At 43.9% G+C, this 16,959-nt stretch overlaps 1 protein-coding gene across 5 annotated transcripts; it reads right to left on the reverse strand.

Annotated features, from left to right (window-relative positions):
• Positions 1 to 3,901: 3,901 nt before the first annotated feature.
• Positions 3,902 to 12,444, reverse strand: TAF8 (TATA-box binding protein associated factor 8; the record flags this gene model as incomplete). 5 transcript variants are annotated; one of them, XM_079980836.1, is made up of 8 exons in its annotated part: positions 3,902 to 6,657; positions 7,316 to 7,449; positions 7,935 to 8,082; positions 8,362 to 8,486; positions 9,528 to 9,590; positions 10,163 to 10,261; positions 11,224 to 11,380; positions 12,376 to 12,444. In XM_079980836.1, the coding sequence occupies 8 exons, from the start codon at positions 12,442 to 12,444 to the stop codon at positions 6,514 to 6,516; spliced, it is 939 nt and encodes a 312-aa protein (XP_079836962.1). In that variant the 3' UTR covers positions 3,902 to 6,513. The 5 variants fall into 5 exon arrangements, with proteins under 5 accessions (XP_079836962.1, XP_079836961.1, XP_079836960.1 ...); XM_079980835.1 differs by having other exon boundaries at positions 7,307 to 7,449; XM_079980834.1 differs by having other exon boundaries at positions 7,307 to 7,449; positions 11,224 to 11,383.
• Between the last annotated feature and the right edge of the window lie 4,515 nt (positions 12,445 to 16,959).

Raw genomic sequence — 16,959 nt, forward strand, 5'->3', positions numbered from 1 at the left:
GCAGATGATGCTTTATGTTTGCAGTCCACACACCCTTCCCACCAACATCCCCCCATGGACTGGATAAGGGGGGTTTTTTGGTGCCTTTCAAAGCTGTTTCGCACCCTGCCCAGCTGCTCACACCTGCAGATTCCGTTTGTTCCTGCTTGTCTACACGCCAGGGGGCACTGACAGAATGTCTTTTCCTCTGTGCCATGGTGTTCACACTTTGAGTGAAGAACTCCAGTCAGTGTGAAGCTGGTTTGAGAAACAATGAATCCTGTTGTACCATATAACGAAGTATAGAATACATACCCATTTTGGTTAATGCCTTGTGAACACAGACTAAAAAGCAGAGCTGGAAACAGTGAGTGTACATTAAATGGAAATGTGACTGCAGCCTTATGTTTGCTGAAGCATTTTATCAGTGTCTGCTATAATTTATTAGTCAACTTGAGTCAGCCAACATCCACTCTCCATGGCCATGTATCTAGCATACTTACCTGTATGACATAGACTGAATGAAAACAGGATTTGGAGCTGGGTGCCATCAGAATATTGCTGACACCAAACTCCAAACCAATCTCTCGTTTTCTCACCAAGCACTTTGCTATTGAGCATTTCCTCTGCAACACACTTCAGAATTGCAAAGTAATCCCCCATCCCCTTCTCTGGCTGAAACCAGCCACCATATTACAGAGCTATTAATTCATTACAGTACTTTTCTTTGAATCAGTGGATTCATGAGCAATTATTCCAAGCTTCAGAAACCGCAGCTTGTCTTTTGAGTAAGACTAGCAAGGGACACGGGTGACGCTGTGGTCTAAACCAGAGAGCCTAGGGCTTGCCAATCAGAAAGTCAGCGGTTTGAATCCCCGCGATGAGGTGGGCCCCCGTTGCTCAGTTCCTGCTCCTGCCAACCTAGCAGTTCGAAAGCACGTCAGAGTGCAAGTAGATAAATAGGTACCGCTCCAGCGGGAAGGTAAACAGCATTTCTGTGCGCTGCTCTGGTTTGCCAGAAGCAGCTTAGTCATGCTGGCCACATAACCCGGAAGCGGTCTGCAGTCAACGCCAGCTTCCTCAGCCAGTAAAGCGAGACGAGTGCCACAACCCCAGAGTCGTCCGTGACTGGACTTAACGGTCAGGGGTCTCTTTACCTTTACTAGCTATGGTTCTTATCCATAACATGGAGGGTGGGTCCCCATTTGTGGAATGCCTGCTAATATTGAGGGGTAAAACATTCCTGTTTACCAATAAATTTGATGGTTAAAATAAACTGTTCCAAGAAATCCTTGAAATCAGCTGTGAGGATATTTGGCTTTAAATTTGCTATTGCATTGTTTTGCTGTTTTGTTGTTCGACACTTAGGGCTCCTTTGGGAGAAAGGTAAGACAGAACTTTAAATAAAGAATGATGGTGGTGATTATGAAAATGCCAGGGGAGTCCATTTTCTTTCTGCTTCTCAAAATCAAGTGTTACATTGACTATTGAGATATGAGGAGAACCAACAAAATGGTTACATAAACGCAGGCTTATCAGCCTTGAAGCTACTGGTACTCTCTATCTTAGTCGGTCAAGGTCCCAAGGTCTCAAAGTCATTAACCTGCACCTAGAAGTCAACAGCTCCAATAGAAATGGGTGAAGTGAGCTCCACCTTCTCAAACCCTGGGATCACACCTCCTGCTACCAAGAGGTGCACCTGCATACAGGTGCATGCAGACAAATGCGATTACATTATTTCTATGGCACCATTTCATTTTGGGCTTACAAGCAAAATCTGCCATCGCTCCTTCTTTCATCTCTAGTTAAGTCAGTCATGACTAGCAACGTATTTCAATAGGTCTACTAAACACTATGGTTTATGTTGAACACAAGCTATTGATTCATAAAAATAAATTCCACTACTTTCAGTGTCAGTAATTTGGGACAACCTAAAACCAGTCACATTTAATTTTTTTGCAAGAATTAATCTGTTTAGAGTTTAATCTTTAATTGCCTCTATTTGAAGCATAATATTAGCTAGATAAGCCAACATTCTTTGATTTTGCATTAGACACCCACTTTGTATTGTCATTGTTAAGACAGGTTCTGGAGCTTGTTTTTTTTTTTTTTTTTATAAAAGATTTTTATTAATTTCCAATTTTTTAACAGAAACAAAAAACAACAAAAGAAACAGACAAACAAAAAAAACTCATGTTTTCATAACCTTATTTTCATAACCCTCTTTTCCCGGACTTCCCCATACCTTTCCCTTTTTGCATCCTTAATTTAGTACCATTATTCAGCAACCTATCTTGCCCAATTAAATATAAATTTATCCTCTTTCTCTATTCCACCCTTAATTTTAAACCCAATTATCGCTGCAATTCTACATCTTCTTTTCCCTCAGCATTTTAACACTCCTCAGTTTTATAATAATTCTTAAGATACGTCTTAAATTTCTTCCAATCTTCTTCCACAGTCTCTTTCTCTTGGTCGCGGATTCTGCCGGTCATTTCTGCCAGTCCCATAAAGTCAATCACTTTCGCCTGCCATTCCTCCAGCGTGGGTAGCTCTTGTGTCTTCCAATACTTTGCTAGAAGGATCCTTGCTGCCGTAGTAGCGTACAAAAAGAAATTCTTATCCTTCTTCGGCACCAACTGGCCGACCATACCCAAGAGAAATGCCTCTGGTTTCTTGTTAAAGGTGCACTTAAGCACTTTCTTAATTTCATTATAAATCATTTCCCAGAAGGCCTTAATCTTTGGGCAGGTCCACCAGAGGTGGAAAAAGGTACCCTCAGTCTCTTTACATTTCCAGCATTTATTATTGGGCAAATGATAAATCTTCGCAAGCTTGACTGGGGTCATGTACCACCTATAGATCATTTTCATAATGTTTTCTCGTAAGGCATTGCATGCCGTGAATTTAATGTGGTCCATAACTGCTCCCAGTCAGCAAACATAATGTCATGACCTATGTCCTGTGCCCATTTAACCATAGCAGACTTCACTGTCTCATCTATTGTATTCCACTTCAACAGCAAGTTGTACATTCTTGATAAATTCTTAGTATTGGGTTCTAACAATTCTGTTTCCAATTTCGATTTCTCCACCTGGAAACCAATTTTCCTGTCTTGTTTGAAAGCCTCCATTATTTGAAAATAATGGAGCCAATCTCGTACCTTGGACTTTATTTTCTCATAACTTTGTAATTTAAATTCACCACCTTCTTGTTCTAAGATCTCAGAGTATTTCGGCCAATTGGTTGTCATATTAAGTTTCTTTACTAGGTTCTGGAGCTTGTTATTCTGCAACTCAACTAAGAATCTCTTTCCTACTGGACCATTTCATAGGCTTTAACCTGTTATGTCCTCTCCCTACTCTTTGAAGGAGATGCTACTTTGAAATGCTACATGCTTTCGGGGGGGGGGAGCAGGACAGAATGTGAAAAAGTACTGACATCAGTCGAGGGCTCAAATTTAGATGCTGCTACACAGGAAAAGTTTAAAAGCTAGTCGTGCGTTCCTCAATGCTATGGAGAGGTAGCAGATGTCTATGAGATTCAAGGAGAATGGACAATCAGTTCCCATGCAAGACCAGTCATATAAAACAAAGACTCAGTTTGACTTATGCAGGCACCATTTTATTATGAACTGAAAAAATAAACTATTTTCACTATTTGTGTATATTTGGCTAACATTTTAAATCGCCCAAAAACCTAACCAGTGACCAAAAATATATAAATGTATAAATATACAACTGTCTTTATTTACATTTGTACATACAAGTATATCAGCAGAATTGACAGTGAAAGAGTTTTTTGGCAAATGAAAATGGATAACAACAGTTTTTCCCCAAGATTGCCATGGACAGAATAATTTGATATGTGAAAGACTTTCCTTTCCTTTTTTTTTTTAAATGGCAGGGGAAAGCAATGCAGCTTATCTTCTAGAACCTGTGGTCCTCAATGTTTTTGGACTACAACACTCATCATTCCTCACCATAAGGCTGATGGAAGTTGAGGGGCCAATATCTGGAGCACCAGAGTTTGTTCATCCCATCAATAGAAAGATTCACAGCACCAACAGACAGCAAATGTTACACTCGCCAAAATCTGTGAATCCATTTAGCCTCACAGGCTACACTGAAGGAAAGGGAATGAGATATCAATAAAAGCTGCTTGGATATTATGGAATGAAGGCTATAGCAAAAATGACTGTTTAATAAGTGCAAGCTCTTGGGATATTTTGAAAAGAAACTCTGCTAAGTTTATTTCCCTTCCACACCAACCAGTTCTTTAATGCTGGAGCCTTCCTTTCGCTGACTCTGCACCTACAGAGTCGTGGGGAGCCCTCCACATACTGCTGGGATTCCAACTCCCATCAGCCCCAGCCATCATGGCCAGTGGTCAGAGATGGTGAACACTCTAGTCCAACAACTAAAAGGACCTAGAGGAAAATAGCTGATCATTTGGGGCAACTCTACACATTTAAAGGGCACCATGACTTTCTAATGTCTCTTAATGAGCTAGAAGAGCATTGAATTATATGGCAAATCAGCAGAGGAATTTTGTTACCAGCTTACTTAACTGGGTAGATGAAGAGATAGTGCTATTAAACTAGTATTTTCCACAGGTATGAGCAATGCAGAGCAGATGTATACAGAGATTTAGAGAGCAGCTGCTGTAATTTGCACTTGCACTAGAGAGGTGCTGCAAACAAAGCATAACAGGGTATTAACTGAGCTCCGAGTATTTCCAAATGGGCCCATTGTGAAGCTACAAAGCTACAGCACAATTCTGTTTTTACATGGCATAATTTGCAGTTCGTGTTCAACTTCACATTTTGGAAGCCCTTCTTATTAGTGTTGCTGTGGTTAAAGTGGATTGATGCTAATTTGAATTGTTACTCACCAAACAGAATAGTAAAGTTATCACCCAAGACCAACTAGCACAACCAACTAGCACAAACCAATTAAGACTATCTTCCAAACAACTGCTATAGCTAACCAGGAGTGCATCCAAACAACTGTTTCAAATCATGTTTTGGAGGTTAGTGCTAACCACAGTCTACCTGACTGAGACGTCATGTAAAACTATGGTTAGAGGAAACAAAGAAATAGAGGCACCTGAGGGGTTAAGACTGAGAGTAAGAGCTGCAGCATACTCTCAGCTCTTCAAACCATAGCCTGGACAATCAGGATGTGACATCTGAACCAGGTTTCTTTAGGCAATCTCACTGTTCTTTATTTCCTTCCAGAAGCGGATGATGTAAAACTAAATTCCCAAAAGGTAATCAGAAACTTTGAAGAAGAAAAAGCAAGGTGTGGTCTTTTTCTTTTTTCCTTTTAAATCAAGTATTTTAGGAAAGTGTACTGATAGGCATATAATACAAATAGCATGGGCACTTGAAGATGGGGTCAGGGAGTGATGCAGGGAATCTACTGCTACATCCCAGGCCTTGCTGGCACATGCTGGCCAGGGTGGAAGGTGTTGGGGGAAGAGAGTAGTTTCTCGCTTCTCTCTGCTGATGGGAGACTGAAGTACAGGCAACCATGCACATTCCTAACACACACCCACACACACACACACCCAGCCATCAACATCAAGCAGGGTGGACAGCTTATAATTGCATTCTGGGTGGCATATTTTTCCCTGTCTCCTATCACAGACAGAAATACAGCCTTTGTCAACATTACTTGGAGACCAGAGGAAGGTAGAAAAACTGCTGCTGTATTGCCAAGGAGAATATAAACCTAAGACTCTAAGCCAATACGCAGGCAATATGATTCAAAACAAAGAGCTCTCTCATCCAGGTGAAAACAAGATCTGCAATCAATATGCACTTATAAAAAGTGAGTTGTCTTGTGCTGTCAAGCATTGCAAATCTGCTGGGATGTTTCTCTTCTTGCTCTGTCACCATCAAATTTCTCTGCTCAGCTCTCCCGACAATTCAAACCAGAGATAAGATCAGACCAAACCCTCAGCTCCAAGCACACAGACTTTAGAAATTGTGTGGTTCTGAACAGCCTTGTCTTTTGCAAAGGCACAACAGTGAATATCCAGCTGAGGCCCTTGGCTACCCCTCATCCAAACATGCCATATTTAGCAAGGTGATGTGGCATAAATCCCAGGATGAGTAGCACATATGAAAGGCAAGCAGAGATGAGAGATGATTCTCCTTCTGAAGTTCCAGGAGACCTGGCAAAATGTGAGGAAGTATTTTGCATTTCCTGCTAATCTGTCTGCAGTCCTCAAAAAAAGAAGGTACACTTGAGAATGGCAAGAGATGCTGTAGGTACTGCAAGCTGCAGCATGCTGTTCCCTGGAAGAGACAGATAGATTTCCATGTTTCTAGGTGAGCATTTCAGACTTCACCTTAAGTTATATAACAAACTGTTGGGGAGAAAAGGACCTGAACCAGAGAGACTGCTTTTCCATTTGGCCCTCAACCAGCAGCATCTTTCTGCCTTTCCTATGCCACATCTCAGCAGTTGCAAGGACCACAGGAGGTCCAAAAGCTTCCTCCTATCCCACCCATCATCTTGCCACAGATCACTTCTTCCTGCGGATTTTGGGCTTCTTCACTGGGCGAAGATAGGGATTGTCTATCAAGTTCTCATCTCCATTCCGGCTGCCAGAAAGCGAGGTGTTGTGCTGTAATACCGATGCATTCTCTTTCTCAGCTCCTGGGTCATCCTGGCAGGTAAGACAAGATGTGAACAATGTCAGGGTCTCAGCTGGCAAATCAGCACACCCAAGAACAAGCAAGGCAGAAAGCAACAAGGACATGCAGGAGACAAACCAGCGAGCGATCAACGCTGGCACACAGAAGAGTTGGGTGCCCTCTGCTGGCAGGCAACAAAAATGTGTTATGGAATTCAAAATGAATTTTCCTAAACTTTGAAGATTCAGGCGTTATCCTGAACAAGGGATCACAGCGAGGGTTCGGGGCAAGGGGATACATGCACCACCCCACTATATTTATCCCATCCATGTTCTGTTCCTACCACCGATGATGAGCAACTGAATTGGGGTGAGGCATTGGCCTAATTGCTCCATCAACAAGGACATGGCTCCTCTTCTCCCCATACCACCCCATGCAAAGCTTCATAGCCTTCTATGGATGCGAACATTTGCTGAGAAGGGAGTGCATTTCACAGGAGAAGCCCACACTTGCCTTCTGCCCCAAGCATATTCTGCAGCCAGAACTATGTACATAAAATGTATTTGCCCAACAAATGCCACTTGCAACATCTCATTTGCACTTAAGTGACCGTTTAATACAGTGTTTCCAGGAATCTGAAGCCAACGTCACGCTGAATCGAACCGAGTCTCTAGGCTCTACCGTGCTCACGTGCAAGGGGAGGTTCTCTGTGTCTGTCTGATCATCTTGTTCGGATGAATCCGTCTCCTCCATCTGCTGCATCTCCAATTCAGAAGGAAGCAGAGCTGTCAAGTAGGGTATTGAAAAAGGCCTGGCGGCTATCACTAGGGATAAAGAAGGAAGAAGACATGATCTCAGATACTGAGATCCATCTCTCAGGTGTCCGGCCTAAAAGGTTGGAAGTGAGAGAAAACTCAAAGAAAGCCATGGACCATTGAGATTTATTTCCTACTATGCAAGCTTTCAAGGTCAAGGAAAAAGTTATACCGTAAACCTGTCACCACCACCAGCCTACAGGTAAAGATGTCACCATCTGTGGTAGCTATGTAGAAGTTTTTGGCAAAGTTACAACAATGTCATACTTCATATTTGTAATTTGCCTTATTGCAAATGCAGCTCATTTGAGGAGGGTTCATTTACAATATAGGACAGCCCAAAGGCCAACATGGTGCCCGTGAGATGTTTTGGACCACAATGTCCCTGCTGGCCCTCCAAAACATCTGGAGGGGGCTAAGTGGATGAAGGCTGTGCTAGACACACAGCATCTTACTTGAAACAATGTGCCCTGCCACTGGATTGATTGTCTTACAAGGGAAGGTGCTGACATCATCCTTGAAAAGACTTTGTGTCTCTCCTGTCTTTGCCATGAAGCGTGTCAGAGCTCTTTCAACATCCCGTCTCTGAGAAGCAGCCTTTTCCCGCAGGATCTGATAATCCGACACAGGCTCCCGGTACGTCTGTAAGGCAAAGAGAGGGAAGCGACAATGACTATACACAGACTTCGAATCTGTATTGCTTAGAGTCACTGGTGACAATCCAGCCACTCCTGTGCAGTTAAGTTGACATCTATCCAGTAGACAACCAAATCCTCTTATTTAGGACCATTTTCAGAAATAACGGAAAAGGAATAGCTCAGTGCACTTAAAACACTGGTCATCCCCAAAGGCTGAAAGTGTCTCCCAAAAACTTGTCTACCATCTCTGGTCAGTTTTTTTAAGCAAGGCAGGCCTACTTACTGGTGTCTTGATGTAAGTGTGAGGATCCGGAAACTCTGGGAAGTGACCAGGGATATGGGATGGGTGAGGCTTGTTCTGTCCTGCTGTCAGAGCTTTTGGAGTCACGGGCTGATTTGTTACAGGTGCTGCAATTGGAAAGAGAATTTCAGTCATGGCAGCCTCTGCCTCAGTGGTATCAGCCGAGTTTAAGAGGGAGGCAATCTCTGTTCAACTTAGCACAACCGATATAACAAAGCTATTTAGGCCAGAGCTAGGCAAACTTTTTTCTGCCTATGCCTGCACTCCTCAGGCAGGAATGGGGAACTTCAGGCCTGGAGCCCTCCAAATTTGTACAGGAGGCTCTTGGGACTCAGTCCAGGCTATGCACACTCTCCTCAAACCACCCCCCTCATTGGCTCAGCTCTGCACTCTCCTCAAGTGCTTTTGCCTGGCTGGATTGTGTCCTTGAGCTGCAAGAATGCCTCTTGCTTGCCTGGATGGAATAGGAGAGATGTGTGAAGTGTTTGTGTATGTAGAAACCTCTGGCATCTGTGTGCCTGGAATGCAGCCTACTGAACAAAGGTAAGAGTGACATCAACTGCTTCCCTCACTTTTGGTCTCTGGCCCTTAAAGCCTTAAACATTTCACTGAAACCAAATGTGTGTGCTTATAGCACTGCAGCCAAAATTTCACTTCAGTCACTGGAACTCTGTTTCAGCATATATTTACCTACAGATATGGCGTAACTAAAAAATATTAAGACTCTGCAAAAGTATGAAGAAGCCTTAAGTTATTTCGTTCTCATTCAAGGCCCAAGTCACACGCAACACATTTATTTAGAATCAAGTTCCGCATAATTCAACAGAGCCTACTCCCCAGCTAAGTCTGCTTAAAACTGCAGCCTTAGATGTGCTTCTTAAGAAATATTTAATGAAATAATGATCATGCAATAGCTTCAGCAGCCATGCAACATACAATTGGCAGAATACTAAATAAAGCTGAGTTTCAGTCTGTGATAAAAGCCAACAAGAACATCTTAAAGGGATCCACAGAGCCTAAATTGAAAAATAGTGAACTGCTTCTCCAACTGAATGAGTCTGCTGTAGAAACCACTCCTTTCCCTCCTGAGAATATGACATATAAAGTTAAGTATGAATAAAATAAAATGCATGCAAGAGCTCACATACGGGCAGTGATCACCATCCGCTGGGACCGTTTGGCGTATGCAGGGAGTGTTTCCACATTAAAGCCTGAAACAGAAGAAAGCAAAGAAGCCTAAAACAAAAGAAAGGAAAAGTCATTCTAGCAAGCCAATCCACAATGCGATCTTAACTCATCCACCACTGAAGCCCTGGCACTATGGCTACACTATGTGGGGAGGGAAGTACTAATTAATTCACCAGCATTTGCTCTCCCTTCTCTGATTCTAGAGGGATCCAAACAGAATAGCAGATAGGTTTACTTGAATATATATTCAAATGAATGAATGAGTGCCTAAAACACCGAATGGGCCGAATGGAGGTACGCCATCCACAGTAAGGAGGAAGATGACGTGGTGGATGGATTGAACTTTCCTCTGCACAAAGAGGTGACATGGAGCTTCAATAGCAGGAAAAGGGATTGGGCAGTAGGACTCTGGTATCCTTCCCAAAGATTCCCAAAGGATGGCAACCCATCTTTCATGCTCAATGGATCAAGCATCCAATCAATGGTACATCCACTGTAGGAGTAATAGCTGTATCTGCTCAATGACTACACTTACACAATCCCTTCTGACCTCCCCGCAACTGCCATGCCTGTACCATGTAATCCTGACACTCACCCATTTCAACTAAGGTGACGACAATATCTGAAAGGGTCGGCTGAGTCCTCGCAGTATGTTCACAGAAAGATTTGGCACTCCTCCCAATTTCTGAAATGTCTGGCAAAGCAAAAATCACCACAGAACTGAGAGTCAAGATATATCATCACATGCTCACTTTAGCACTATTCTGAATTTAGGGAAGCTGAATTTCTAGAGACCATCATCCATCCATAGAATTTAGATTGCAGAGGAAGTGGGGGGAATAGAAACCTAGTATTCTACTGTGGAGTGCTCAGGATTTTTTAGAAAATGAATCCTTTCCCCCCAAAGAAAATAGTAAGGAATATATAAAACAAGAATTGGTAATGGTGTGTGTGTCATATTCTAGGTCAGGCTTCCTCAATCTCGGCCCTCCAAATGTTTTGAGACTACAATTCCCATCATCCCTGACTACTGGTCCTGCTAGCTAGGGATCATGGGAGTTGTAGGCCAAAAACATCTGGAGGGCCGAGGTTGAGGAAGCCTGTTCTAGGTTTTAAGAACAGAAGTAAGGGTGAAGGTAAAGATATTTGATGCCATTTGCTACTTGCCACCACCAAACAAACAGCAATGTGAAAAAAATACCGTACATGAAACTTGGACACCTACATGAAAGCAAAGCAACACCATGCGTTCCTATTCCAAACAGCTTATGTTTCCCAGTGGTCTGTCAGGCAAATCAAGATCACAGTTCTCCTAATTTGTTACATAATGTCAAGCAATCGCCAAAGGGCTTCAGTTGCTCAAAACAGAGTTTTGGCAGTGAAACTGATATGCAGGGTCATGCTGTCTACTTGACGGCAAGCATGTCAAATGGCAGCTCCAAAACTGTTGCAGCACCACACAGAAGGTGAAAGTACTGCCAAACATCTCCCTTTCAAGCCACTCCTGAAGAAGCAGAGCCCCCATTTTGGTCAGCTCCTCCTGCAGAAATTGCAAATGCCTGTGTCTGTTATTGTCCCTGGTGGGGAGGGTTAAGACTAATGTGCCTAATACTAGCAGTGGAGGTTTCTCAGTATTACACAGTTGGGGATACTCACAGCTCTGGAGCATCTCTGTCATGGTCTCCACAGCAGCCTTCTCAGAGCTCTCAAACCCAGCCTCTGTCAGCAACGAACTAACCACCACTTGAAGGGTCCTCCTTCGAGCCAAATAGTAGTTATCTGCCGGGGTTGAAGAGTGTTTGCCACCTGATCGCTGCTGGAACCAAACCCAACCAAGGAGGATGTGATTAGTAAAGGGAGCACATAAATAAGGAGCATGCGGAAGTTGTCAACAACGCCACTTTGGGTGGAATTCAACACTGTGCTATTATAAATGTTCCATTTGCACAAGTGTATCAGCTTGCAAATGGAATGATCCTCCCTCCACTGTTCTGGGGGTTCTCCTGACTGCTTCCCAAGCCAATTTCAGGAGCACCGGGGGTAGGGTAGGTGGGGGGAGAAGGCCCTTGCACTTCCACTAACAGAGTTCGTTACGTGAGTCCCACCCTCAGTTACTGCTAAACATGTCTCAAATGGGTCCTTCTCCCAAAGTCCAACATGTGCTCTCACGTCCCACTTCTGACAGTGCTCTCTCTACTTTCCAAGTTTGCAAAATTAGCAAGAAATTAGCCTCATGCTTACTCATGGGAACAGGTGTGCAAAAGCAACATCCCTGATTTCTCCAGTTAAAGAGGATCTCAAGCAGCAGCTTTCAGAATTGCCTTTCCCTTCCGCCAGCGACCCCCGCCTTGGGTAGACATAGTACTGGGCAGGCAAGGTGAAGAAATGGCATGGTTCAGTATTAGGCAGCTTCCGGAAAGGGGGAAGAAGTTAGGGGGGGACGCGTGTGTTCAGACGTGACCTCAAGATTCGTGCACAGTTCTCGTGATCTTAGAAAGCGGTGTTTTTGCGCGCATGTTTTGGGTGGCCACCTGCTTGCAACGTTATCTGGCTTTCTGCAAGCGCAGAATCGCAGAAGAGGGAATGGAAAGGCGCTGCCCCCGAAACCCAGAGCAGACTGAAAGTGATCGGCAGCAAGCAATGGCGCCCCGCAAATCAAGAGGCGCCCGCCTCCCCCTTCCTCGGTGTCCTGACGCCGCCCCGCGCTGTCCTGAGAGCCTGAGGCGGGCACCTGGTGACCACAGAGCGGGCCCGCAGTTGGGTCGTGCCCCCCCCCCAAAAAAAAGAGCTCCGGAGCCCCAGCCTTACCGTGCCCGAGCTGCCAGAGCCGCCGGTCCCCGTGTCCGCCATCTTGGATCCATGGGAGGATGCGCGCATGCGCCTCTACGAACAGCATGGTGGGAGTTGTAGTTCGCGGTGAGGCGGCACGGTGGCGCTCCCCTCAGGTACTGTACTACTACAGTATTGATCGAGAGGGTTAAGGGCTGGTCCAGCGAAACGTTTCTGAGACGGTGAAGCAAAAGTGATCCTGAATAGGGATGACAACGAAGAGGGTTTTGGTTTCTTTGCCTCCATAAAAGCTTTGCCTCAGATGCCTGCAATGTTTTCCCCCTCACGTGGCCGAGTGCGGGCGCTTCAGAGGGGTCGTAAACAAAGATTTTCTTAGGAGACCACTGTAAGCAGATGAAAACATTAGCAGGATTTTAATTTCACTTGTAATGTGACAAATATTATGGATAATTTGGATGGATATAAAATATAGAGTACGGAATGATATGCAGTTGAAAATGTTGGCAATAGGACCCATAGAGGGGATGGGGGGGAAGTCTCGAGATTCAGAGAATTCTCTATACACGGGTATGTATTTGGTATCGTTATCAATTTATATCTGTAAAATCAAATAATATTTTTTTTAAAAAAGGGGGGGGTTGTGAACGTAGGTGGAAGGGGGCAGAGAAATCTAAAATGTGCAGCCTGGTTTTTTGTGCTTTTTTGTTTTTTTTGGTTTTTTTGTGCAACTCAGGATAACATTAGACAGTAGTGAAGTAAACCTGCTAGTGCTGAAGGAGGCTCAGAACTTCACTGTATTCTTTGCTGCAACAAACTCATGCAGCTACTCCTGTAAAAGTTATCACTCTTAATATTGTAGGCATGGTTGGGTTTAGGAGCCATGCAAACAGCACAGCAGAAGAGGTAAAGTGCACAAAAACAGTTATGAGTTGGGGGAGGAGAATGGAACAGAGTATCCCATGAGGGATCATGTCTGGCTTGCAACATTTTGTTGCAGGTCTTGCCTGCTAATGGCTATTAGCCAATATAGCTAAATGGAATGCCCAGGTTCAAAGGGTGTATATGATGAAGTACTGTATCTGTTGCAAGAGGTGCTGTGAGGAGGCAAATGTCAGGAGAGGGCTACTGCTTTCATAGCATAGTTTTCCCCAAATCATCTTCTTTGCCACTGTGGGATACAAATGTACTGTGTTCACTTGCGTTTTTATATTTTTTTATTTACTGAGAGCCTGAAGCAAAAATTTTAGGAGACAATAATGATGCAATTAATCTCTTCTGTAGTGTCTAGACTAATTTGGTTCATGAGTGATAATTTCATTGTTGGTGCCCTTTCTACACATTTTGAGGGAACTTCTATAGACACTGCTGAGCTAGATTTACCAATACAGTGGTACCTCTGGTTATGTACCTAATTCGTTCCAGAGGTCCGTTCTTAACCTGAAACCATTCTTAACCTGAGGTACCACTTTAGCTAATGGGGCCTCCTGCTGCCGCTGTGCCACCACCACACGATTTCTGTTCTCATCCTGAGGTAAAGTTCTTAACCCGAGGTACTACTTCTGGGTTAGTGGAGTTTGTAACCTGAAGAGTTTGTAACCCGAGGTATCACTGTAGTCTAAGGCAGCATAAGGAATCGTTCTAGGGACTTCCGGGTTAGCGCGATCCGATTAATGGCGGATTCCCTCCGAGCTCCGGAGGGAATCGGCTCCGTTGCAGACGGGTCTCACCGCGACGGCGACGCGGGGACCCTCAGAAACCGCAGGCGCGGAAGCCTGCGGACCTGGTGACTCGGCGGGCACCTAAAGCGCCCCTCCGACCCACGAAGAGCCTTTTTAAAGGCTGCGGAGAGGGTACGGGGAGCGGCGTGGTGCTGTGAGTAGACCGCTACTGCAGTGGAGCGAAGCCGCGAGCCATGGCCGGAGACCGCTGACTTTCTTCCCTGAAATTCGGACTTTAATTAATCCGTGAGTAGATTGGAATTTGGACTTTAAAATTTTTATCCTTGAATTCGGCATGATCGGGGGATGTGCTAAAGGGAAGTCCGCACCCCCCTGCTTACAGAAAATTTAAAGCAAGGATCGGAGAACTAAGGTGGAGAGTTCTTTCTTTGGTGTTTTGTAAAAGATAATATTTGCACGAATTTGACAGAAGAAGATTTGTGCTGGAGAGTAAGAGTGGAATTTTAGAAGCTTTTGTTTAAACCTCCCCAGACCCGGGAGTGTCCCCTATGTGAGCTGGAGAAAAAGGAACGAGGAGTTTGACAGCTGTCAAAGGAGCTGTCAAACGGGCAGCGAAAGTTAAAAACTTTATTATTTAACACCTTTCTGGACTTAATTTGCTACAATTTGAACTAAAGTGGTTGGAAACAAAGTAGGGAAATAACAAGGTAAAGGACTATTGGGAAAAGACTATTAAGTAACCAGAATCCCCCTAGGGGAAACATTGAAACATTACAATGGCTGCAGATGGAAAATTACAGGCAGAGTTAGAAAGAATGTTTTTTCTTGTGGGAAAGCTGCAGGAGCAGACTACGGCTATGAGTAAACAACTTATAACCTTGAACTCTAAAATAAGTGACTCTGCTGAAGGCACAATGGACTTGACTGGGAAAAAATCTGCAGCTGAATCAGAAGAGATAACTTTGGAACAGGGGGAGAGTGAACAAGGGCCAGTACAGATGGAGAGTACCAACCACAAGCTTACATTGTTAGAATACAAAGAAGAAGACCCTTGGATTACAAATCTGCGAAAGACGCGAAAGAGGAGGGAGGAAGCCCCTGGAACATTTGGAATATTTGAATTTAAAAGAAACAAGAAATATGACTGGGGCTTCATCTTCGAGTATGGATTGGCTGACCTTCTGCAGCAGCTGGTGTCAAGTACTTTGGATGGAAGAAATTCTGATGAGACCGAGCTGGAACTTCCTCGAGACCCGAGGACCAATGAGGAGGGCTACCAACAAAACCGGCAAAGAGAGACTGACAGGGACTTAAAGGCCTCAGATGTGAGGAATCCAGGCTAAAAACTGTCTTTGTGGACGTGGGGACATTGGGAAGGGACAGAAACCGGGGCTGGGGGGGGGAGGGAAAGGGAAATTTTTTTTAAAAAAAATGCTTATGACTTTTGTGTTTGATTGTTATGATCTATTTTTAAGATAAAAGGGAAATTCGTGGAAGGAACTCGAGTCGACCTTAGAAAAGGTTTTAATATTTATAAGAAAATTGGATAAGTAACATCTGGCCAAGTAAAAGGTTTTTTAAAAATATATATATACAATAATAATATGTAAAGGATGAGAGATATGAATTTGCTGAGTTAATTTAATTGAATTAGGATGTATGAAGGGGGGGTGGGGGGAGGTCAAGAACGGGGGTTAGGAAAGTAAGGTTATGAAACTTCATATGTGTTGTTTTTGTCTATGTGTGTGTATGTTTGTCTTTACAAAATGTGAAAATTTAATAAAAATTCTTATTAAAAAAGAAAAAAATAAGGAATCCTTCTATGTTCGGGAACACAGAAATGTAGGTTCCCAAATGCAGGAAGAAGAGCAAGGTTACTGAATGTGTGGAAGAAAGCCTTCCACATGTATAGCTGTCTGAGCAGGGGTCTTTTCAGCACTGCAGTGAATGTTTGTATATCATCCTGCCACTACACTGCTGCCTACCTCTCATGACTATTAAAATGTCTGACTGGGGTTGAGCACCTTTATAGGGTGATCCAAGCCAAAGGTGGACATGGTTCCTGTACTTTTAATAGTTGCACAGAACAGAGAATTTGGGTATGTGCGGCTTTTAACATTGGGATTAAATAGTAGCTGCACTTCCAGAAGTTTTCTTTTCTTCACATCTTTATGCATGAAAACATCAGTTTAAAGAACTGAGCAGAAGGACTCACAGGTGACAGCAGAAAGGGAAGAATCATAACTTGGTGGAGAGAAAATGCTTTGTATGCAAAAGGTCCCAGTCTCAAAACTGGCATCTGTAGTAGGGCTGGGAAAGATTCCTGCCTGAAACCCATAATAGCTGCTTCCAGTCAGTGTCAGTGATACCAAGCTGGATGGATCAGTAGCCTGACCTGAAATTTCCTGTGTCTCTTTTAGTGCTATTCCCTGACATGTGTATTGGTGCAACAGTTAAAATGCTGCTGCACCAGAGCCACCTCAGCTCCCAGCTTCCAGCGTGCCAGGCAAAAGACTCACTCATATAATTTTGACATAAGTGGCAGTGGCTACTTATATATAAATGTAAGCGGCAAGAGTTTTCTTGGCAGGAATACTGGAGTGGCTTGCCAGTTCCTGCTCCAGGTGGATCACATTTGGTCAAAACTCTCCACTATGACCTGTCCATCTTGGGTGGCCCTGCACGGCATAGCTCATAGCTTCTCCGAGTTATTCAAGCCCCTTCGCCACGGCAAGGCAGTGATCCATGAAGGGATGGACGAGATGGTTGGACAGTGTTCTCGAAGCTACAAACATGAGTCTGACCAAACTGCAGGAGAAAGTGGAAGACATAAGTGCCTGGCGTGCTCTGGTCCATGGGGTCATGAAGAGTCAGACACGACTAAACGACTAAACAACAACAAGCGCCAAGAATAGTCAGTCTC

The sequence above is a fragment of the Podarcis cretensis genome (genome assembly GCF_951804945.1).
Source record: "Podarcis cretensis genome assembly, chromosome: 6".
NCBI classification, from domain to species: Eukaryota; Metazoa; Chordata; class Lepidosauria; order Squamata; family Lacertidae; genus Podarcis; species Podarcis cretensis.